We start from the raw sequence: 24,308 nt of genomic DNA, 5'->3' as shown, positions 1-24,308 counted from the left end.
GTTGGGGACTCGTTTGTCAGAGGGACAGATAGAAGGTTTGTGGGACGAGATCGGGGATCCAGGTTGGTATGTTGCCTCCCTGGTGCCAGGGTCAGGGATATCTCTGATCGAGTACATAGCTTTCTGCAAGGGGAAGGAGAACAGCCAGAAGTCGTGGTCCATGTGGGGACCAATGACTTAGCTAGAAGTGGGGATGAGGTCCTGAAACAGGATCATGTAGAATTAGGTAGGAAGTTAAAAAACAGGACCTCCAAGGTAGTAATCTCTGGATTGCTGCCGGTGCCACACGCTAGTGAGGGTAGAAATAGGAGGATGTGGAGGATGAATGCGTGGCTAAAGAGATGGTGCTGGGGGCAAGGGATAAGATTTCTGGATCATTGGGATCTCTTCTGGGGAAGGTCGGACCTGTACAAAAGGGACAGACTCCACTTGAACTGGAGGGGGACCAATGTGCTGGCAAGCAGATTTGCTAGAGCTGTGGGGGAAGGTTTAAACTATTTTGGCAGGGGGGTGGGGAACAGAGTGTGAGAGCAGAGTCAAGGGAGAATGGCCACCTAGATAAGAATAAAAACGATAACAAAGGTAGGATGGAGATTAGGGTAGAAGTTAGAAAAGAGAATGTATGTGAGGGTCATTCTCTGAATTGTATATATTTTAATGCAAGAAGCATAGTGAACAAGGTAGACGAGCTTAGAGCATGGACAGATACTTGGGGTCACGATATTGTGGCAATTAGTGAGACCTGGCTACAAGAGGGGCAGGACTGGCAACTTAACGTGCCAGGATACATTTGTTTTAGATGTGATAGATCAGGGGGTAAAAAAGGGGGAGGAGTTGCTCTGCTTGCTAAGGAGGACATTACTGCCGTGAGGTGGCAAGGGATCGTCCAGTGAGGCTGTTTGGGTGGAATTGAGGGGTGAAGGAGACATGAGGGTGCTAATAGGGGTGTATTACAGATCACCAAATGGGTCAAGAAAACTAGAGGAACAAATGTGTAGAGAGATAACGTATATGTGTTAGAATCATAAGGTAGTGATCATGGGAGATTTTAACTTCCCTCACATTGATTGGGATACCCATACAGTTAGAGGGCTGGATGGGCTAGAGTTCGTTAAATGTGTTCAAGATTGTTTTCTGAATCAATTAGTAGAAGAACCGACTCGGGACAGTGTAATACTGGATCTCCTGTTAGGGAACGAGCTAGGTCAGGTATCAGACATTAATGTTGGAGATCCAATTGGGTCTAGTAATCAATTGGGTCTAGTAATCAATTGGGTCTAGTTAGTTTTAAGGTAGTTTTAGGGAGGAGCAAGGAGGGGCCTAAAGTTGAGGTTCTGGATTGGAGAAGAGCAAATTTCGAAGGAATAAGAAGGTATTTGGGGAGTATTGAGTGGGACAGGATATTTTCAGGTGAGGATGTAAATTAGAAATGGAGGATATTCAAAAAAGAAATTTTGAGGGTACAGAGTAGTTATGTCCCAGTGAGGATCAAAGGAAAGGCTGGAAGTCATAGGGAGGCTTGGTTTTCGAGGAATATTGGAAATTTGGTTAGGAGAAAAAGGGAGGTGTACAAGAGGTATAAAAAACAGAGAGCTGACAGTTTGAAGGAGAACTACAAGGAGTGTAGAAGGAATCTTAATAAAGAAATTAGAAAGGCCAAAAAAAGGCACGAAGAAGCTTTGGCAGACAGAGTAAAAATAAATCCAAAGGGTTTCTATAAGTACATTAAAAGTAAAAGATTAGTGAGGGATAAAATTGGACCCCTTGTAGATAGTGAGGGTAGGCTGAGTGAGAAGTCTGAGGAAATGGGGGAAATTTTGAATGATTTCTTTGCCTCGGTATTCACTAGGGAAAAAAATATTGAACCAGTTGAGGTAAAGAAAAATCGTGGGAAGGTCATGAAGCATATAAGGATAACCGAGGAAGTAGTGATGGCTGTGTTGAAAAAGATAAAGGTGGATAAATCTTCAGGACTGGACAAAATATTCCCTAGGACACTCAGGGAGGCTAGTGGACAGATAGTGGGGCCATTAACAGAGATATTTAGGATGTCACTGGCCATGGGGGTAGTGCCAAAGGATTGGAGGGTGGCGCATGTGGTTCTGCTGTTTAAAAAAGGGTCTAAATGTAAACCTGGGAATTATAGGCCCGTGAGTCTGACGTCTGTGGTGGGCAAGTTGATGGAAAGTGTTCTGAGGGATGGTATTTACAATTATTTGGAGGTACAGGGATTGCTAGGGAGTAATCAGCATGGTTTTATCAAGGGTAGATCATGCTTGACAAACCTGATTGAGTTTTTCGAGGGAGTAACAAAAAAGGTTTGATGAAGGGAAAGCTGTGGATGTTGTCTATTTAGACTTTAGTAAAGCTTTTGACAAAGTTCCCCACAGGAGGTTAGGAAAAAAGGTGGAGGCATTAGGTATAAATGAGGAGGTAGTGAAATGGATTCAGCAATGGTTGGATGGGAGGTGTCAGAGAGTAGTGGTAGAAAATTGTTTGTCCAATTGGAGGCCAGTGACTAGTGGAGTTCCTCAGGGATCGGTCCTGGGTCCACTATTTGTTATATATATTAACGATCTGGAAGTAGGGGTGGAGAATTGGATAAGCAAGTTTGCGGATGATACAAAGATTGGAGGTGTTGTGGACAGTGAGGAAGATTACCGTAGATTAAAAGGTGATTTAGGAAGGCTGGAGGTGTGGGCTGAGAAATGGCTGATGGAATTTAATACAGATAAGTGTGAGGTGTTACATTTTGGAAAGGCAAATCTAAATAGGTCATATGCATTAAATGATAGGCTATGAGATGTTACAGGAAAGTGGAATCCGGGTAAGTTTATTGGCATGGATCAAAAATTGGTTGTCTGACAGGAGGCAGAAAGTCGGGATAAATGGGAGTTTTTCAGGTTGGCAGAGAGTGGTAAGTGGGATCGGTGCTAGGCCCACAACTGTTCATCATTTACGTTGATAACTTGGAGGAGGGGACAAAATGTGGTGTAGCCAAGTTTGCGGATGACACCAAATTGATTGGAAAAGCAAATTGTAATGAGGATGTGGAGAGTCTGCAGAGGGATATATTTAAGCTGGATGAGTGGGCAAAGATCTGGCAGATGGAGTACAATGTTAGTAAGTGTGAGGTTATCCACTTTGGCAAGAAAAATAAAAGAGCTGAATATTATTTAAATGGTGAAAAACTACAGCATGCTGTTGTGAAGAGGGACTTGTGGGTGCTTGTGCATGAATAGCAAAAAGTTAGGTTGCAGGTGCAGCAGGTTATTAAGAAGGCAAATGGAATGTTGGCCTTCATCGCTAGAGGAATTGAATTCAGCAGTATGGAGGTAATGTTGCAACTGTATAAGGTACTGATGAGACCGCACCTGGAGTACTGTGTCCAGTTCTGGTCTCCATATTTGAGGAAGGATATACTGGCTTTGGAGACGGTCCAGAGGAGGTTTACTAAGTTGATCCCTGGGATGAAGGGGTTGACTTATGATGAAAGATTAAATCGTCTAGGATTGTATTCGCTCAAGTTCAGAAGAATGAGAGGAGATCTTATAGAAACATATAGGATTATGAAGGGTATGGATAGGATGGATGTAGGAAGGTTTTTTGAGCTGGCCGGGGAAACTAAATTGAGAGGACATAATCTCAAGATTCGGGGGGAGTAGATTTAGGACAGAGGTGAGGAAAAATAGTTTTTTCCAGAGAGTAGTGAATGTTTGGAATTCTCTATCCAGGGAAGTGGTTGAGGCTGCTTCATTAAACATAATTAAAATTCAGTTAGATCAATTTTTACATGATAGAGGAATTAGTGGATATGGGGAGAAGGCAGGTAGGTGGAGCTAGGTCATAAATTAGATCAGCCATGATCGTATTGAATGGCGGAGCAGGCTCGATGGGCCATTTTTGACCTGCTCCTGCTCCTACTTCCTATGTTCCTATAATGAGGCATGGACAAAGGAGACAATCAAACATAAAACAATTATATCCTTTATTAAAATTAAGTACTACTTCATTTCACAGATGTTCATTTGTAATTTTGATGAAATTTGCTAACTTAGAAATTAAATTGATTAACATAGTTAAGTATATTGTTTAAAATTAATGTTGGTAACCCATATGTGATTTAAAAACTTGCTCTAACTTACAATACATCGGGTCCAATAGCTCCCTTGAAAGCATCATCATGTATCATTCTCAGATTTTTATTACCATTAAGTTCTCTAGGGGAAAAAAATTACCACGATTAAGACAATGTTCAATCTTCAAGAAAATTTTAATATACAGCATGTTTCCATTTTTCTAATTTTATGTAACCCATCTGACTGCTTCCATCTCTACCAACTTCTGTTCTTTGCTCTCTAACCTTAACCTTTCTTCCAGTGGTCTTTCCCTTTACCTGTCTCTCCACTTCTGTTACATCCTCCCTAGTTCCTCCCTGCCTTTTTTCCTCCTTGATATCTTGCTTTCCTACTTTAGTCTTGGTAAAGGGTCCCAACCTGATACGTTGACTGACTCTTTCTACCCATGGATGTTCCCTATCTCACTGAGTTCCTCCAGCTTCTTATTATTTGCTCAAGATTCCAGATCTGAAGTTTTTATATATTTATACCGTGTTTTCCTTATTCTGCCTTTGATGCTAAGCAAAAAAAAAACTATGTATGCCAAAATTTAAATTGGACATATAGCACAGTGACAGGCTCCTCTGGCCCACAAGTCTGTGCCGCCCAATTATATCCAATTAACCAACAACCCCATACATTTTGAAGGGTAGGAGGAAACCGGAGCACCCAGAGGTAACACATGCAGATAATGGAGAGAACATACAAACTCCTTACAGCAAGTGCTAGGTTCAAACCCGGGTGGCTGGTGCTGTCATAGTGTTACGTTAACCTCCACTAACTCCACACTCCCACCACTCCCACCACTCTGTGTGTGTGAAGAAGTTCCCTCTCCTGTGTTCCCCTAAAATTTTCCCCTTAACCCATGCCCTCTGGTTTGTATCTCACCTACGATCAGTGGAAAAAGGCCATTTACATTTACTCTGCTCATCATTTTATATAGTTATATCAAATCTCCCCTCATTCTTCTTCTCTCACGGGAAAAAAGTCCTAACCTGTTTAACCTTTCCCTGTAACTCGGTTCCTGAAGTCCGGTCAACTTCCTACTAAATCTCTGTACTCTTTCTACCTTATTGATACTTTTCCTGTAATTATGTGACCAAAACTGCACATAATTCTCCAAATTTGGCCTCATCAATGTCTTATACAATGTTACCATAAGATTCTGACTCCTATACTCAATTTGATTGATGAAGGCCACTCTTTACAACTCTATCCACCAGTGACACCTCTCAGGGAATTATGTTTCAATATTCCCAGCTCCCTCCCTCTGTTCTACCACACTCACCAGTGCCCTACCATTAAGCCATGTATGTCCTTTCTTGATTTGTTCTGCTAAAATGCAGCACCTCATACTTGTCTGCATTAAATTCCATCTATCATTTTTCTAGCTGGTTGAGATCCCTCTGCAAGCTTTGAAAACATTCGCTTATCCACAACACCTCCAATCTTAGTGTCACCTGCAAACTTGCTGATCCAATTTACCACATTATCATCCAGATCATTGATAAAGATGACAAACAACAACGGTCCCAGTACTAATCCCTGAGGCACAACACTGGACACAGGCCTCCAGTCTGAGAAGCAAACATCCACCACTACTCTCTGGCTTCACCCATCCAGCCATTGTCAAATCCAGTTCACTACTTCACCATGAATACCTAACATCTGAACTTTCCTGACTCACCTCCTATTTGGGACCTTGTCAAAGGCCTTACTAAAGTCCATATAGACAACATCCACAGCCATTGTTTTGTCGACTTTCCTGGTAACCCCCTCAAAAAAATCTAAGATTGGTTAATCCTGACAAAGCCATGTTGACTATCCCTAATCAGTTTCTGGCTATCCGAATAATTGTACATCCAATCTCTAAGAACACCTTCCATTAAGTTACCTACTACTGACATCAGGCTCTCTGGCCTATAATTTCTGGGGTTACTTTTGGAGCCTTTTTTAAACAACATGAGCTACCCTCCAATCCTCTGGCACCACACCGGTGGCTAAGAACATTTAAAATATTTCTGCCAGAACTCTTGCAATTTCTACAGTCGCTTCCCTCAGGGTCTGAGGGAATATCTTGTCAGGCCATGGAAATTTATCCACCCTTATTTGCTTTAAGGCAGCAAGAACTTACTCCTCTTTAATCTGGATGGTGTGGTGAACCATGCCACTCCATTATCAAACTGGCATCCGCAGTTGCGGGCCCCTGCAGGATCAGGAGTTCCCGGTGGCTAGGTTGCACACAGAACAATGGGAGGTGCATGACTTCAGAGGTCGGGTGATTTTGATAGCGTGCCAACTCTAATTATTTAAACTCCTGTAAAGATTTAAAAACCTGTTCCACTGGTTCAACTCACAGACACCTATTTTTCTTTATTCACTGCACTACTCACTGCATTGGTGATCCCAATGGTCCAAATGACATTTCCGACCTCAGTATGAATGTGCAGAATGCCACTGCATTCAAATGCCCAGTACTTTGGACCTCGCAGCCACGGGTCTGGTTTGAGAAGGCGAGGCCCAGTTCCATCTACGCCAGATTACTGCTGACACAATGAAGTACTACTGTCATTGCATTGCTGGACCAAGACACAGTGAGAGTTATGGTCGATTTCTTACGCCAGCCTCCAGCCAATGACAGGTATGAAGCCATCAATGTCCTGCTCATACATATTTTCGGCCTTTCCCAATCCAACTTCTCTGTTTGGATGGCCTGGATGACTGCACTCCTTCTGAACTAATGAATGAGATGCTGGCACTCATGGATGGACATGAGCCTCGTCTGCTTTTCAAGCATCTTTTTCTCGAACAAATCCCAGAAGACATCCATTTGCTGCTTGCAGATTAAGACTTTAATGACCCCCAAAGTTTAGCACCCTGTGCTGATGAATTGTGGCACGCTAAGCAGCATGGTAGACAATGGCGTTGCCATTGTGATTTCATCACAGGTCTTCCTTGGGGTCATGTGATCCATGATAAGTGGGATTGAGATAAGTTTTTGAAATGTATTAGCTATGGGGGGGTGGGTGTTGGGATAAATACAGACTTTAGGTATGCATATGTACGCGAATGGCTTTATTGGATTTTGCAAGTATGAAAACTAAAAATATTCAGAAAAAAGCAGCATAGTAGACTTTCATTTGGGTATGTAGCAGCGCCTCAGCAAAGGGCACAAACCCTGACAACTTCAGATAGCGGTCTGGTGTCAAACTTGAGCAGACATAGCGCAGAGAGCAATGGTGCTATTATGATCAGAGATGGGAAGCTGCAGCCCGCCGCTGCCATCCCCCTGCACACATCTGGGAAATGCGAAGCCAGCCATTGGCAGGGGCTGCAACGGCTAACCTCTAGAACTAACTCCGTTTCCTCTGGAGTTGACTCTCAGGCCATTCGTTCTTGGTCAACAATGGAGCAGAGGTTCGCATGTTTCCCTCCTCTGGCCCAGACACATGTTCAGGAAAGGAGGACACTCCTCTCATGGCTGCCAACAACATCAGCATCTGGATGTACGGGTCATGGACAATTCCACTAAATTTTGATTCAGCTGGTCCTTTTGGGAGCTGATTTTTGCAAGCATACTCCCTTCTCATAGATCTCAAAGGTCACTGCCTAGTTAAATATGACTTTTTAGTCCATCGCTTGGCACCCCATGGCTTTGCCCGCACCTCGCCTCAACATGGTGATGCACTAGGACAATGATCACACCAGAATCCTAGCAGAATTCCCTAACATTATTACCATGCAGTTCTCGATGGCCCAACTGAAACGTGGAGTACAGCACTACATTCCTACTCATGGACATCCCCTGCATGCTCGAGCGCACAGGCCACCTCCAGATAAATTGCGGTTGCCTAAAGACTAATTCTGACACATGGAGGAAATGGGGATTGAACCATATCACTACCCAGTTCCCCAAATACAGGATTTCTCTGTGATCCTTCACAGCACTAAGATTTTCTCCAAAATTGACCTGATATACGGGCACCATCAGATCCCAGTTCACCTGGACGACATTCCTAAGACCGCCTTGATTATCCATTTGGACTATTTGAATTCCTCTGTATGGCTTTTGATTTAAAAAAAAATGTGCCCAGACATTTCAATGCCTAATGGTCACAGTTACCTGGGGCCTGGATTTTGTATTTGTTTATTTGGATGACATCCTTAATGCTAGCCACTCATGATGGCAGCTCTGGGCCCATCTTTGTGAACTATGTCAGTGGCTACATGTCCACAAGTTAGTGATCAACCTAGCCAAATGCCATTTTGGCCTTAGACCAATCGATTTCCTCGGCCACCGCATCAGTCAGCACAGAGCAGTTCCACTACCTGCCAAGGTCATGGCCTTTTTCAAATTTACAAGACCGTCTCCCATTAAAGGCCTGCAGATGAACTTTTACCATCGTTTTGTGACAGCTGCTGGCAAAGTTATGCAGCCACTTTTCAAATTCTTGTCCGGACATTCCAAAGAACTGAAATGGATTGACAAGCCATTCAGGACTGCCGAGGGAGCACTAGTGAGAGCCACTGTGCTCGTGCACCCGAGATTTGACGTGTCAATAGTTCTGATGGTGGATGCATCAGGCACTGTGGTAGTTGGGGTCCTGGAGCAGCTCATCAGCAGCATCTGGAAACCCCTAGCTTTCTTTAGTTGTCATTTGAGATCATCGGAGCAAAAGTACAGTGCTTTTGACAGAGAGTTCCTTGCCCTCTGCTTGGCCATACAGCATTTTTGCTGTTTCCTAGAAGGCAGAAGGTTCACGGTCTACACGGATCACAAGCCATTGACTTTTACTTTCACCAAGATGTTAGACCCGTGGTCAACACGACAACAACAACAACTCTCCTACAGTTCAGAGTTTACAATTACAATAAAACACATGGCTGGGAAGAAAAATTTAGTTGCCGACACACCATGACTTCCCTCCATTTGCCTCCTCCCTGTTTAGTCTACACGGCTTTGGCAGGAACTCAGCAGGAAGATGAAGAGATGGCTGTGTATCGCTCTGCCATATTGGGACTGAAATTGGAGGACATACATTTTGAAACAGCAAACGCTTCCCTGCTTTGTGATATATCCATTGTACTTGCTGAGTGGTGACATCAGATGTTTAACGCCATACACAATTTAGCTCACCCTTCAATTAGGATGACAACAAGGCTCTCATTGGGCAAATTCATGTGGCACAGCCTGCACAAGCAAGGACATGCACCAGACCTCAAAAGTTCAGCGCCATACCAAAGCCCCACTACAGGTTTTTGCACCCATCCATCTCATCCACGTGGATATCGTCAGCCCGTTGCTCCTGCATAAGAGCGCTACTCACCTCTTCACAATAGTAGGAAGGTTCACGAGATGGTCAGAGGTTGTCCCACTCTCCGATACCTCCGTCTCAGCTTGTGCGAGAGCCCTCATCACCAATTGGATAACGCGTTTCAGACTACCCATGCATATCTCCTCTGACAGAGGAACTCAGTTTATGTCTGGGTTCTAATCCACAATTGGACAGTTGCTGGGCACGCAACTGCATCGGTTGAAAGCCCATCATCCCCAGACCAATGGCTTAGTGGAATGTTTTCACCATCATATGAAAACAGCTCTCATGGCACGTCTTAAGGGATTGGATTGGATAGATGAACTGCCTTGGGTGCTTTCAGGTATCCGTACCACACTGAAGGAAGATTTAGCTATGTTCTCTGCAGAATTGGTTTATGGAGCCCCCCAACAGTCCCAGGGGAATTTCATTAAAGGACTATGTGGGCAGCAGGAATCTCCTACTTCGGTACTCACATGCTTAAGGGAGAATGTGGGTATACTGGTGCTTATCCTGGCTACCCAGCATGGGTCTACGACTTCTACATTCTCCCTGAACTCAAGGACTGCCTTTATGTATTCGTACGCAGGGCTACGCACAGGATGCCATTGCAGTGGCCACATGATGGTTCTTTCAAGGTGGTATAGAATGAGGGTTTCATGTTTATTGTAGACATTGTTTGCAGGCAAGGAACAGTTTCAGATCACCTTAAGCTGGCACATGTGGACCTAGATCAGCTGGTGTCTGCCGGCCCGTTCTAGCTGTATAGGGGAGACTGCAGTGCCACCTCTGAATTCTGGTTCTGGGGGGTGGGGGGGGGGTGGTGGGGAGGGTGTTATGTGGCGAACTGAGCCACTCCATTTTCAAACTGGTGTCCATAGTTGTGGGCCCCGCAGATCAGGAGTTCCCGGTAGCCAGGGTGCACAAAGAACTCTGGGAGGATCATGACTTCAGAGGTCAGGTGATTGTGATAGCGCACCAACTTTAATTAACTATATAATCATTTACGGAGTGGAAACAGGCCATGTCGGCCTTTCGAGTCCGCACCGGTTCACTAGAACAACTCCACTAACTCAAACCTCCCGGTCTCCGCCAATAACCCCCCCAACCCCCTCACCTCCATGTACACATCCATCCTTCTCTTAAATGACAGAAGGGACCCTGACGCAACTATCTTATTCAGAAGATCATTCTGCCACCACTCGGTGAGTGAAAAAGCCACCTCTAATATTTCTCCTAAAGTGTTGCCCCCTTTACCCTTAACTCATGGTCTCTTGTTCCAACCTTCCCTGCCCTCAGGGGAAAGAGTCTGATAATGTCTAGTCTATCTATTCCTTTCATAATTTTAAATACCTCTATCAAATCCCCTCTCAGTTGTCAACGTACCAATGAATAAAGTCCCAATGAATAAAGTCCCAATTTCCTTAATCTCTCCCTGTAATCCAGATGCTGTAAACCAGGCAACATCCTTGTAAACCTTCTCTGCACCCTCTCCACCTTATCTATAATTTGGAGACCAGAACTGAGCATAGAACTCCAAACTGGCCTCACCAATACCTTAAACAGCTGCAGCATCACCTCCCAGCTCCTATACTCTATACTATGATTTATGAAGGCCAGCATACCATATGCCTTCTTAACCACCCTGTCTACATGGGAATCCACCTTCAGTGAACTCTGTACCATAACCCCCAGGTCCCTTTGCTCCTCTGCGTGCCTCAATGCCCTCCCCTTAACTGTATATGTCCTATTTTAGTTATTTTTACTGAAATGCAACACCTCACACTTGTCTACATTGAATTCCATCTGCCAACTTTCAGCCCATTCTTCCAAACAAACCAAATCCTATTGTAATCCAAGAAAATCTACCTCACTATCCACCACTCCCCTTATTTTCGTATCATCCACATATTTGCTTACCCAGTTAACCACATCCTCCTCTAAATCATTAATATAAATGATAAACAAGGGACCCATCACCGATCCCTGAGGCACCCTGCTTGTCACAGGCTTCCAACCTGACATACAGTTGTCCACCATGTCTCTCTGCTATCTATCTCCCAGCCACCTCTGAACCCATGTCACAATCTCTCTACTAATCCCTAGTGACTGAACCTTCCTTATTAACCTTCCATGCGGATCCTTATCAAAAGCCTTACTAAAATTCAAATAGATCACATCCACCACTCTACCTTCATCCACCTTTTTTGTCACTTCCTCAAAAAACTCAACAAGGTTCATCAAACATGACTTTCCTTTTACAAACCCATGCTGGGTGCCCCTAATCAATCTCTGCCTATCCAGATATGTGTATATACTATCTCGAAGAATACCCTCCATAACCTTCCTCACCACCGAAGTCAAACTTACTGGCCGATAATGACTTGGCCTACACCATCTGCCTTTTTTGAACAATGGAACAACATTTGCAACCCTCCAATCCTGTGGTACCACCCACTCCTCCAGTGATCTTTGAAAAATCACTGTCAGTGCCCCTGCTATTTGTTCCCTGACCTCCCTTAAAGTCTTGGGAAAAATCCCATCAGGGCCAGGAGACTTATCCACCTTAATTGACCCTAGAAGCTCCAAATCTCTTGCTTTACTAATCCCTATCCTTTCCATAACTAAGCCCTTTGCCTCGCTTATCTCATATAGCCCAATGTCCCTTTCTCTCGTGAATACAGACGAGAAAAAATTGTTCAATATTTCTCCCATCTCATACTGTTCCTGACATAGTTCACAGGTCCCATCATCCAGTGGACCGATTCTATCCTTAACCCTCCTTTTACTGTTCACATATCTGGAAAAACCCTTAGGATTCACCTTTGCTTTATTAGCTATGGACACCTCATACCTCCTTTTTGCCTTTCTAATTTCCCTCTTAAGGTTCTTCCTGCAATCTAAGTCACAACCATACATCTCCTCAATCCCTTGTTTTTTATATTTGGTATAGGCCTCCCTCTTGTCCCGAACCACCAGAAAACCAAGGCTCTCTCGAACCTTTAGTCTTCCCCTTCAGCCTGACTGGAACATAAAGATCCTGTACTCTCAAAATCTCACCCCTAAATGTCCCCCAAATTTCCTCTACATCCTTTCCGGTAAAAAGATCAGCCCACACAACTCTCTGCAAATCCCTTCTCATTTCTCCAAATCTGGCCTTCCCCCACTCGAAGACCTTCAACCTCGGATCTAACCTATCCCTTTCCATCATTAAGCTAAAGCTAAGGGACCCATGATCACTGGATCCGAAGTTCTCTCCAACACTTACCTCTGTCACCTGCCCCAATTGCATTCCCAAACAACAGATCTAACACCGCTCCCCCTCTAGTTGGCGTCTCAACATATTGCTGCAAAAAGCAATCCTGAACACAGTGCATAAATACTAAGCCATCCTGCTCTTTTACTGACTGCGTTTCCCAATCTATGTTTGGAAAATTGAAATCCCCAACCAATGCCACCCTATTTCTACTGCACATCTCACCTATTTCCTTGCCCATTTGCTCTTCTAGTTTCCTTTCCCCATTTGGAGGCCTACAGTATATCCCCATAATAGTAACCTCACCCTTCTTATTTCTCAGCTCTACCCACACTGCCTCCCTCGATGAGCCCTCCAGTCTACCTTGCCTCAGCACAGCTGTAATATCCTCCCTGACAAGTAATGCCACACCTTCCCCTCTTAATCCACCAACTCTTGTCACATTTAAAGCAGCAAAATCCTGGAACATTCAACTGCCAGTCACAAGCTTCCTTCAACCACGTCTCGCTAATGGCCCCAACATCATAATGCCACATGTCAATCCACACCTTTAGCTCATCCAGCTTCCTTACTATGCTCCTCGCATTAAAATAAATACATATCAGGGATCTCCTACATCTTACCTTCTGCATACCTCCTCTCTTCCATTCTCACAATTTTCACTACAACATCTTTTTACTACTTCCTGCTTTTCCTCCCTCAAATTATTCAAACTTGTCTCTTTCCATAGCCTACAAACCCTCACCCTGCTGTCCTTCCTAACTTGAAACCCTGTCCCCATCCATACTAGTTTAACCCCCACCTCCCCGACAGCCTTAGCAAATGCTCCTGCCAGGAGACTGGTCTCTCTGGGATTAAGATGTAACCCATCATTACAGTATAGGTCTCATCTTCCCTAAAAATGGTCCCAGTGGTCCAAGAATTTGAAACCCTGTCTCTTACTCCACCCCTTTAGTCACGCATTTAACCTCCGCCTAATTCTATTTCTGCCCTCACTGTCACAAGGCACAGGAAGCAATCCAGAGATTACCCCCTTAGTGGTCCTCCTTTTAAGCTCCCTACCCAACTCCCTATACTCATTCTGCAGGACCATTTCCTCCTTCCTTCCAACATCATTGGTACCAACATGTTTCACAACCTCAGGCTCCTTACCCTCCCCTTTTAGGATGTTCTGAACACGCATAGTTTCATCCCGGGCCCTGGCACCAGGGAGGCAAACCACCATCTGGTTTTCCTTATTGAGTCCACAAAATCCTCTGTCTGTCCTCCTAACCATTGAATCCCCTATAACTATCACCCTTTTCCTTTTATCCCTACCTTTCTGGGTCACAGAGGTTGACACCACACCTCTGCCCACCATAGTCTGACTATCCCCCTCCTCAGTACTCAAGGTGGAGTACCGATTTCTGAAGATTACAGACTCGGGTGCTTGCACATGAACCTGACCCCTTCCTTTCCTCCTCCTAACCCACTGTCCCTCCTCCCGTGGCCCCTGTGCGACCACCTGCCTGTAGCTCTTGTCTGTGATAGCCTCATTCTCCCTAACCATCGAGCGGCACCTCAAGTTCCTTGACCCGGTCCTTCAGGCCACATTCCTTGTCCGTGATGGCCTCCCTCTCCCTAATCAGAGAGAGGTCATCGAGCTGCAGCTCAAGTTCCCTGACGTTCGGGAGACGTGAAGACTCCATGACTTCCCTCATGTGATACTGAGAGCAGAAAACTGCCCTTACACTCATCCTTCCTTCTTCTCCTCACACCTTACAAAGTAAAAAATAAACAGATATATATTAAATTATTAAATTAACTGTGAATGTCTTACCTTTAGTCCAGCCTCTCCTAAACCTCTCGAGCCAAAGCCTCAAAGACCCATTCCTTCACTGTGCCACTCACTCACTGGGCCGCTCCTCGCTGGCTGCTCCCTTATACTTACCCTCCTTTTATTGTCCCCTTGATCAATTAACCCCCTCACTCTCTCCAAGCTCCTCCTCCTCCAGATAGTTGCCCAAATTCCAGTCGCCGCCTCCTCCGACTCACACCCCAAACCAAGTAGGCCCAAGCCCCAGTAAGCCCTGGAATTTAAATCCTTACCTGCCTGTCACTCTCTCCAAGCTCCTCCTCCTCCAGATAGTCGCCCGAACTCCAGTCGCCGCCTCCTCCGACTCACAGCCCGAACCAAGTATTTAAACTCCAATGAATATTCCATTAAAGAAGTCTTGGCTCAGCTCACAGACAATTCTGTTGTGCTTAATTCACTGTACTACTCACTACAATGGCTTCCATGACCTCACCACTTGTTTACTTCACTTCACACAGTAAGCCTTTTTCTTGGGTGAATACTGTTACAAGTCCAGAGGACCCCAAAACCCAGCAGTAATAGATATTCACCAAGGCAAATGGTTACTTAAACATAAGTTGCTTTTAATTATCTTTAAACATGATAATAGAATCAAACTTTAACTTATCACTAACTTATTTAACCTAACTTAACCCCCTTCTAATTCTAAGTGCACATGTATTTAATGTGTGTGGAGGTTCAGAAAAGTTCTTTGGTTCACAATCCAATCTCACTTCTCATTCCTCCAAGTTTACTGGTTGCAGGTAATTCTTATACTGTGCACAGAATTTAACATGTATAAAGTTCAGCAGCTTTGGTGCTTGAAAGGTAAACGGTTACCACTCAGGAAGGTTCTTCTTGGTTTTCAGAGAGAAATTTGTTGATCCAGGATTTCCACAACTGATGTACTTCCATCAGTCATCTTGCTGATGAAACTTGCCCCATCAGGGTTCTCCAGATGATAACTTCTTTCTTTCAGGTCACCACAGAGTTCCTTTTTGTTTCACTTATTCCAAGTGAAACATTAGACAACCAGTCCTCTCCCCTTGCATGAACCACAAGGGCTTTGCCAGCTTGTCCTGTTCCAGTACCAGCAACTTCTGCTGGCTGTAACACTGTCAAGTGATTTCTGTCTCTGACTCTCTCTCTCTGAGAGAAAGCCTGTTTGATTCTCTCTGCTTGCAAAACCACATGACCCTCTTACAACAGCAAGCTCTCCTTCCAGACAGCAGCGGCTACAGTATTCTCTTTCGTCTGTTGTCTTTGGTAAACAACAATCCATTAATGAAGTCTCTTGAGCACTCTTCAAAGCTCTTGCAAAAGCTGTTGAGGTCCTGATATGTCTAGCATGGGACAGAACTCCAGTATTTCAAATAAGATCTGTTTTAAAGTGTTTCGTAGACCACATCGGCAAGCCCCACAAATAGCGGGGAGAGGCAAGTTAATACCCCAGGACAGTTGTGCTACTATCATCAGTGATGGGGTGCGGAGGCTCATTGATTCTGCCCACCCTGTCATTGATTGCTGCGGTGGTTGGCCCACATGATAACCTCATCTACATCTAGGACTTCTTGTCGGACAGACACTGCCGCCGAGATAAGTGTCCTATCCCCTGCAAGCCTTCACACCCACAATGGCAAGCAAGGCCCAGCACTGAGGGCAGCCAACAGCTCCTCCATTTGGACTTTTGGTACCTGAACCATTCCCCATCGGTTCGGCAACAGCCGCTTTACATGGACCTTCACCCTCACAGCAGTGATGCAACCTTTCCTGGCGGTCGACTTGCCTGTTGGTCAATCTCAAAGGATGGTGTTAGATACACGCCAGAACCTTTCAAAATCTACTTCTGGGGGAAACCAAGCTACCCGCCATCCACATTGACTCTATAATGCTTTCGGACAATGAATTCGCCTACATCCTGGCAGAGTTCCCCTTGATAGTGATGCCACAGTTCTCCGCAGCTGAGCTGACTGATGCCCTCCCCCCCCCCGCTTCTTGCCAGCCAGGGCACGTTGCTGACTCCCTCCTAAAAAGCTCAGCTTAGCGAAGGGGTTTAAAAAATGGAGGAGCTGGGAATTGTGTGGCGCTCCAACAGTCCTTGGGCCTCTCCCCTTCACATGGTGCCAAAAACAGTGGGGCGGGGGGGGGGGTGGTGAAGGCCATGTGGTGATTACCACCACCTCAATGAAGTCACCATGCCTGAAAGATATCCCATACCCCTCATTCAAGACTTCGCCGCCGACCTGCCAGGCCACAGGTGTTTTCGAAGGTGAACTTCATCCAGGGATACCACCAAATTCCAGTTCACCCCCAGGATATCCCCAGACTGCAATTATAACCCCTTTTGGCTTGTTTGAATTCCTCCACATGCCCTTCGGTCTAAAGAATGGAGCACAAACTTTCCAGTGGCTGATGGACACAGTGGCCCAGGATCTCCATTTGCGTTCATCTATTTGGACAATATCCTCATTGCCAGCTGCAGCCACAAGGATCACACCACCGCCTGAGTGAACTGTGCATCCAGTTGAGAGTTCAGGCTGACGATTAATCCCACAAAGTGCCAATTTGGCCCGGACACTTGACTTTCTGTGGCATAGGATAAACAGCCCTCCCCAAGAAGGTCGAGGTGGTTCGGCATTTTGCCAAATCATGCACAGTAAAAGGGCTACAGGAATTTGCCAGTATGATAAGCTTTCACCACAGGTTCATACTGACAGCAGCACGCATCATGACCCCGTTTCGTGCTGATGGCGGGCAACTCAAAGGACATCAGCTGAGTCAAGGACGATCCAGAATGCCAAAGATGCACTGGCCAATTGCCACCCTCCTGGTCCTACCACTCTGACAGTCAATGTCTCCAGCACAGCACCAGGGGGCATACTGGAACAGCTAATTGAAGGCTAATGGCAACTCCTGGTCTTTTTCAGCAGACAGTTTAGCCCCCCAAAGGTCAAATACAGCGGTTTTGACTGAGAACTATTGGCCCTGCACCTGGTGGTAAGACATTTTTCTTACTTTTTGGAAAGTCGGCAATTCAAGGTCTTCACCGATCAAAAGCCGCTCACCTTCGCCTTCCATAAGGTATTGGACCCTTGATCGGCCTGTCAACGGAGATACTTGTCCTATGTGTATGGATTTACCATGGAGATACCGCACATCATGGGGAAAAGCAACATGATAGCCAAATCAAAAATTTTCAATAGCACTATCTCACTCTTGTCCATATTTACTTTATAACCTGATATTCTTCCAAAGTTTTCTAATGTTGCTTGTAATTTTATCAAGGATTCATTTGGGTCAGACATGCATAACAGCACATCATCAGCAAATAAACTAATTTTATGTCCTTCCTTTCTAACCTTGAATCCCCTAATATCCCGATCTCTCCTGACAATCTCTGCCAGTGGTTCAAGGAGACAGAGGACACCCCTGCCTACTCAATCTACTCAAGGAGAAAACCGCAGACATCTGATTGTTAGTTTTGGCTTGATTATGATAAAGAGTTCTTATCCAGTTTCTAAATTATCTACTTATATACCAAATTTTTCCAATTTTGTAAATAAGAAAGATCATTCTAATCAATCAAATGTTTTTTTTCCACATCCAGAGAGATGGTTATACTTGGATTCAACTTTGATTTTGCCATATGTATTATATTAAAGAGTCTACTTAGACTATTTGAAAAATGACTTCTTTTAACAAATCCCACCAGATCTGGATGCATTAATTTTGGTAGATATTGTCCCAGTCTATTAGCTAATGCCATTGCCAATATTTAAAAATCAGCTTTGAGGAGTGATATAGATCTATATGAAGAAGTTTATAATGGGTCTCTCCCTTTCTTTGGTAGCACTGTAATTATATAGTTGAGAAAGATTCCAGGAGGGTTTGGGTCTTCACTGCCTGGTCCAATACATCCATCATAAGAGGTATCAATAAATGTTTTAATTGTCTGTAGACTTGGAAGGAAACCCATCCTCCCCCAGAGATTTGTTAGCTTGAAAAGTATCCAAGACTTTCTTGATTTTTTCTCTTGTGAAAGATGCATCCAAATCAATTTGTTCTCTATCTTCTAATTTTGGAAGTTCAATACATTAAAATTTTATCCATTTCATTTTCATCTCCTAATAGCTCTGATTTATATAGTTTAATATTGTCTAAAAGTATTAGTTATTTTATTTTGATTATGTTATAATATCGGCATCTGTTTTTATTGCATATATCATTCTAGATGACTCCTCAGCCTTTAACTGCCATGATAAAAACTTTATGCACCTGTTCCCCTAATTCATAATATTTTTCTTTGATTTTTAATATATATTTTCCATTCTATACATTTGTCTATTTCAATTTTTTATTCTCTAACAGTCTATATTTTTATTGTGACTCTGTTATATGATATTCTTTTTCCAATTTTATTATATCTTTTTCTAGACAATCTAGTTCTGTATCATATTCTCTCTTAAGATTTTTTTTTCAGGAAGTAAGTTGTCCTCTTAGATGAGCTTAAGCATATCCCATATTAAAAAGCTATTATCAGTGGAAGAAAAGTTAATTTCACAGAATAATTCTATCTGTCTCTGAATAAACTCACAAAAGGTCCTTCCTTTTAAACAAGGTGTCAGTGAGACATGATCTGTATACATTTTCTTGTTTTTCATTATTGCAATAGTTAGTGTTAATGGTGAATGATCTGATTGAAGTCTCACCAAATATTCCACTTTTACCACTTTATTTTTTAACTGGGCAGACATTAAAAACAAATTAGTCCTTGCATGTAAATCATGTACGGTTGAGTAGAATGAATAGTCTCTTTCTACAGGGTGAAGCTGCCTCCATATAATAATCAAATTAAAATCCTTCAGAAATGATAGTGTTATTTTCACAGCTTTTGGCCTTGTCACTGTTCTGGCCAATTTATCCAGTATTGCATCTAGTAGTATATTTTATCTGCCCTCTGCTGTTTTTAAAAGATATATTTCATAAAGGCCTCATCATCATAATTTGGTGCATAAATGTTCATAAACATCCATGATTCTGCATAAATTTTACAATGCGCCATTACAAAACTTATCCTTGCTCAGTCAGTGTTTCTTCTATTATTATTGGCATATTTTTATTAATTAGAATCACTACTCCAAATGGAGATTATATTACTTGTCCTACCCATCCTCTTTTTTTGATTTGATAAGATGTGTTTCTTGTAGAAAGACTATATTTTCCTTAAATGTTTTTAGGTGTGCCAAAACTCACCTCTTCTTCACTTTCCTGTTTATCTCATTGACATTAATACTAATAAATTTTAATATTCTATCCATATTGATTTTTCAAACAAATATTGTTTTGCAACTTTTTGATTGTTTAAATAATAGTGATTCTTCTTTGGCTTGGCTTCGCGGACGAAGATTTATGGAGGGGGTAAAAGTCCACGTCAGCTGCAGGCTCGTTTGTGGCTGACCAGTCCGATGCGGGACAGGCAGACACGGTTGCAGCGGCTGCAGGGGAAAATTGGTGGGTTGGGGTTGGGTGTTGGGTGTTGGGTTTTTCCTCCTTTGCCTTTTGTCAGTGAGGTGGGCTCTGCGGTCTTCTTCAAAGGAGGTTGCTGCCTGCCAAATTGTGAGGCGCCAAGATGCACGGTTTGAGGCGATATCAGCCCACTGGCGGTGGTCAATGTGGCAGGTATTCTCCTTTAAAAAACACATACAATGTCCCAGCACTGATGGTGATGTAAACAGGAAACTTTGAAAACCCACGATAAAAGCCCACAGAATATTTTGAGGAAGATTCCCCTTAGCGCTATCTTTTATACTTCTCTCTAGGTGCCATTCTCCCCCTTAGAATGGAGTTTCCACCTTGCTACTGCTTTAAAAAAAAACTTTTACTTAGTCCCATTGTAAACATTCTTCACAATCTTCCTCTTTAGCAACCTTAGCCTTTTCATAAACCTCACAGGAAGTCTTCCATCTCATTCTTAGTCTTGAAAGATCATTGATTACCTTCTGCAACTTCAACCCTCAGGGTTGCCTGGTATATCATTGAATATTTCAAGTGTATGGAACATAGTTGTCTTTTTACATCATCAAACTCCCTCCTTTAGGACTGAAATCTTGGAAAAATACCACAGGCAGACCATTATTTTGCTTAGAGGCTTCATGTGCTGTTCCCAGAATTGTCTCCCGTTCCCAGTAACTCAAAAGTCTTACCAGGACTGGTCGTGGTCGCTGATCGCCAGCTCCCTTGCGTCTGAGGGTCCAGTGAGCCCTTTCAATATGTAGTTTTTCTCTGAATTTTTCTTCTTCCAGCACTCGTGGGATCCATGTTTCGAAGAAGTTCACTGGATCTCTTTCCTCGATTCCTTCTTTCAGTCCAAAAATTCAGACATTATTTCATTTGCTAAAATTCTCCATGTGGTCTATCTTGTCCAGCAGTCCTTGGCTGTCTGACTCCCATTGCTTTTCATCTTTCTCCAAAGCTTTTAAGCTTATCTTGTGTTTTTAAATTCTGCTTCTGCTTTGGTCATTTTTTCCATTAAATCTTCAAAGATTTCTTTAATTTCAGTAATCCATTCAGTCACATCTCTCATTATATTTTCAACGGTAACAAATCGGTTGCTCCAGTTTTCCATCTTTTCCAGGATAATATTTAGTTCTTGTCCCGAATCCCCAGCTCTGCCGGGGTCCACTGGTCCTGAGGCCACTCTTGCGCTGCTCCCTTTCAGGCTTTTGCTTGATGTTCCTGGCTGAATAGTGGGATAGATTATGTCGTGTTTGTAGTGTTTTTGTGTAGGTCACATACAAACACTTCAAAACAGATCTCATTAAAATACTGGAGCTCTGCTCAAGCCAGACAGGGCGGCTCCTGGGGTCTTTGCAAAAACTTTGGGGAGTGTCCAAGAAATGAAAGAGTTCAGAGGAGTAGTTCAGAGCCACAGGCTGTCTGGGTTGAAACTTGCTGTGCTAAGAGGGTCATGTGATTTTTACAAGCAGAGAGAGTTGAACAGCTTTTTCTCTGAGAGAGAGAGAGAGAGAGATCAGTTCTGCAGTGCTACAGTGAGCAGCAGCAACTGGGACTGGAACAGGACAAGCTGGCAAGCTTGTGGAAAAACCCCATTTGGAAGACGGGTTGTGAGTGCTTAGTTCAGCCTGGTCAAAGCCCTTGTGGTTCATGCAAGAGGAGAGAACTGGCTGTCTAATGTTTCACTTGATATAAGAGAAACAAAAAGGAACTCTGTGGTGACCTAAAAGAAAGAGGCTATCATCTGGAGAAGCCTGATGTGGCAAGTTTCTTTGGCAAGGCACTGTTGTGGCTGATTAAAAGGGATCAGTTTGTGTCCAGGAATAACAAATCTTTCTCTGAAAACTGACAAGAATCTTCCTGAGCGGTAACCATTTACCTTTTAAACACCAAAGCCTGGTGAACTTCATAAATGTTAAATTCTGTAAGAACTCCCTGCAACCAGTGAACTTGGAGGAGTGAGAAGTAAGATTGGATTGTGAATCAAAGAACTTTTCTAAACTTACATACACATTACATACACATGCACTTAGAATTAAAAGGGGGTTAAGTTAGGTTAGTTAAGTCAATAGTGATAAGTTAAAGTGTGATCTTGTTTTCATGTATAAAAATAATTAAAATCAACTTTTGTTTAAGTAACCATTTGTCTTGGTGATTATCTATTGCTGCTGGGCTTATGGGTCCTCTGGGCTCATAACAGTAGAAACTTCTTCATTTTATGCTCTCGGCTGCCTTGGGTTTCTTAGTAGTTATTTTGTCCATTTTAAGTGAAAATGTTTTAATTTTAATGTTTTAACCATATTTTTGATACTATTCACAGAGAGCTTGATCAAAAAACATCTAAGCCCTTCACACGGCCATGTCATTGGTCCCTATATGGTCCACAACATCTGAGATATCTTGCGCCATTTTGGACCCTAGCACCAGGGAGGCAACATACCATCCAGGATACTTGATCTCTTCCATAGAACCTCTTATCCCCTATCACCACGGCTCACCTCTTCTTCTTCCTTCCTTACAGTATCCAAAATGGTAGACGTTATTGAAGGGAACATCCATAGAGGAGTCCTGCACTGCCTGTTGCCTGTTCCTTCACCTGATTGCCACCCATTTACCCTCCTCCTGCCTCCTAGGTGAGATAGTGTCCCTTTAATTTCTGTCCATCACCCCATCTACCTCCCGAATGATCCAGAGTTCATCTAACTCCAGCTCTAAATTGAACAATCATTCCATTTATTTTAATTTAAAATAGTGCAGAAGATCCACTTGGTGCATTTGCATTATTGGCAACAGTTTACAGTGGCTGGATTAAGCACATGGTATTTTAAAAGGAGTCTCGATTTTAATCTTTTGGTGGTTTTATTTATTGCTTGCAAACCTGCTGATCCAGCACTTGGTCTGCCAAACACATGAATAAAAATTAAAATGGTATCTCCCAAGGGTAAGGCAATAACACAAGATAATCATCAATGCACAATTTGCTCCAAGGAGAACTAACAATTAGACATTTTGACAATATGACAAAACACATCGGCCTAGCTCTAGAAAATCAAGAAAAGGTAATGTTTAAGGACCTCATGTTAGTATATGCTGGTGCTGGTTACACCTGAACAAAAAAGAATGGGTATACACCTGTATGTTTTCCCTCATGGAGAATATGGAATTGGAGGTATTTTTCGGAAATAAAAGATCAGCTAGGGATGAGAATGAGTTTGCTCTCTCAGAGCATTGTGATTCTTTAGAATTCTTTGCTCCTGACAGCAGTGAAGCTGGATACATTATATTCAAGGCTGTGGACCAGAGAGGAAATAAATAGGAAAGTGGAGCCGAGAACAAAATCAGAGCATCCATGATCTAAATGAAGAGGAAAGAAGCTTTGAGAGGCAAGATGGCTTACTCCCGTTTTCCTTACAATTTTGGGGGGTAAAAACTGCATTGATTGCAAGCCCAAGGTCATACCACATTCCACATGAACAGATTTTATGTCTATGAACTCAAATTAATTCTTTTATTTCAATGTTAATGAGAGTTTAACAATTTTGAATTTGCCCTTGCAAATTCTTTGGGCCGATGCCTGTTTAAAAATAGGTCACAATGCTTTGTGTCGTTTATCAAAAAATAGTAAAGATGAGAACTGCTTATCATGTTGTTCCAGAATCCACACTCCAAGTTTATTGATAGCAAAATAAGTTGGCCTAGAAATTCTTGTTTCAGCATGTTAATTGGCGTTATATGGTCTCCTGCACTAGTTTGGTGCAAGTCTCTGGAGACTGATTACAAACACACACAACAAACAGTCTCTTTTTGTTTCAACTGGTACCAGATGTGTACTTAATAGGCGCATGTGAAGGTGGCTTTAGTTGCATGGTTTTCTGTCACTGGAACATGGTGTTCAAGGAAGGTCTGAGTGACACACAACAAATTCCCCTCATTCCATCACAAACCTTCCTGAGGTAGGGAGGCCAGGTCTGTACACAATATTCTACATTCAGTCTCATTCATCCTCTATTATTGTAGCAAGCTATCATTACGTGTACTTAAATCCTCTTCAAATAAATGTCAATGTAATGGTTACTTTCCTAGTTGCTTGCTGAACTTGCACATAAACATTCAGCGATACGTGTGCAAAATCACTCAAGCAGTCTGAACACCAATAATTTCATACCTTTCAAAGTTGAGTGCATTTCTATTTTACCTAATACATTTTTCAGATTTCTTCCATCTGCCTTTTCCTTGCTCATTTACTTAGCCTTTAACCCCCTTGATACGCT

General features: G+C 43.1%; 1 protein-coding gene across 1 annotated transcript in view; it reads right to left on the bottom strand.

The window, feature by feature from the left end:
* LOC138762360 (lutropin-choriogonadotropic hormone receptor-like) overlaps positions 1-24,308 on the bottom strand; it is a 79,911-nt gene that overhangs the window by 17,377 nt on the left and 38,226 nt on the right. The window contains exon 5 of the mRNA XM_069936129.1: positions 4,146-4,220. Within this exon, the coding sequence (XP_069792230.1) occupies positions 4,146-4,220 (75 nt within the window). The remainder of the gene's footprint in view (positions 1-4,145; positions 4,221-24,308) is intronic.

Source organism: Narcine bancroftii, chromosome 4 (genome assembly GCF_036971445.1).
Source record: "Narcine bancroftii isolate sNarBan1 chromosome 4, sNarBan1.hap1, whole genome shotgun sequence".
Lineage (NCBI taxonomy): Eukaryota > Metazoa > Chordata > Chondrichthyes > Torpediniformes > Narcinidae > Narcine > Narcine bancroftii.
This window is presented reverse-complemented; position numbering and strand designations above follow the sequence as displayed.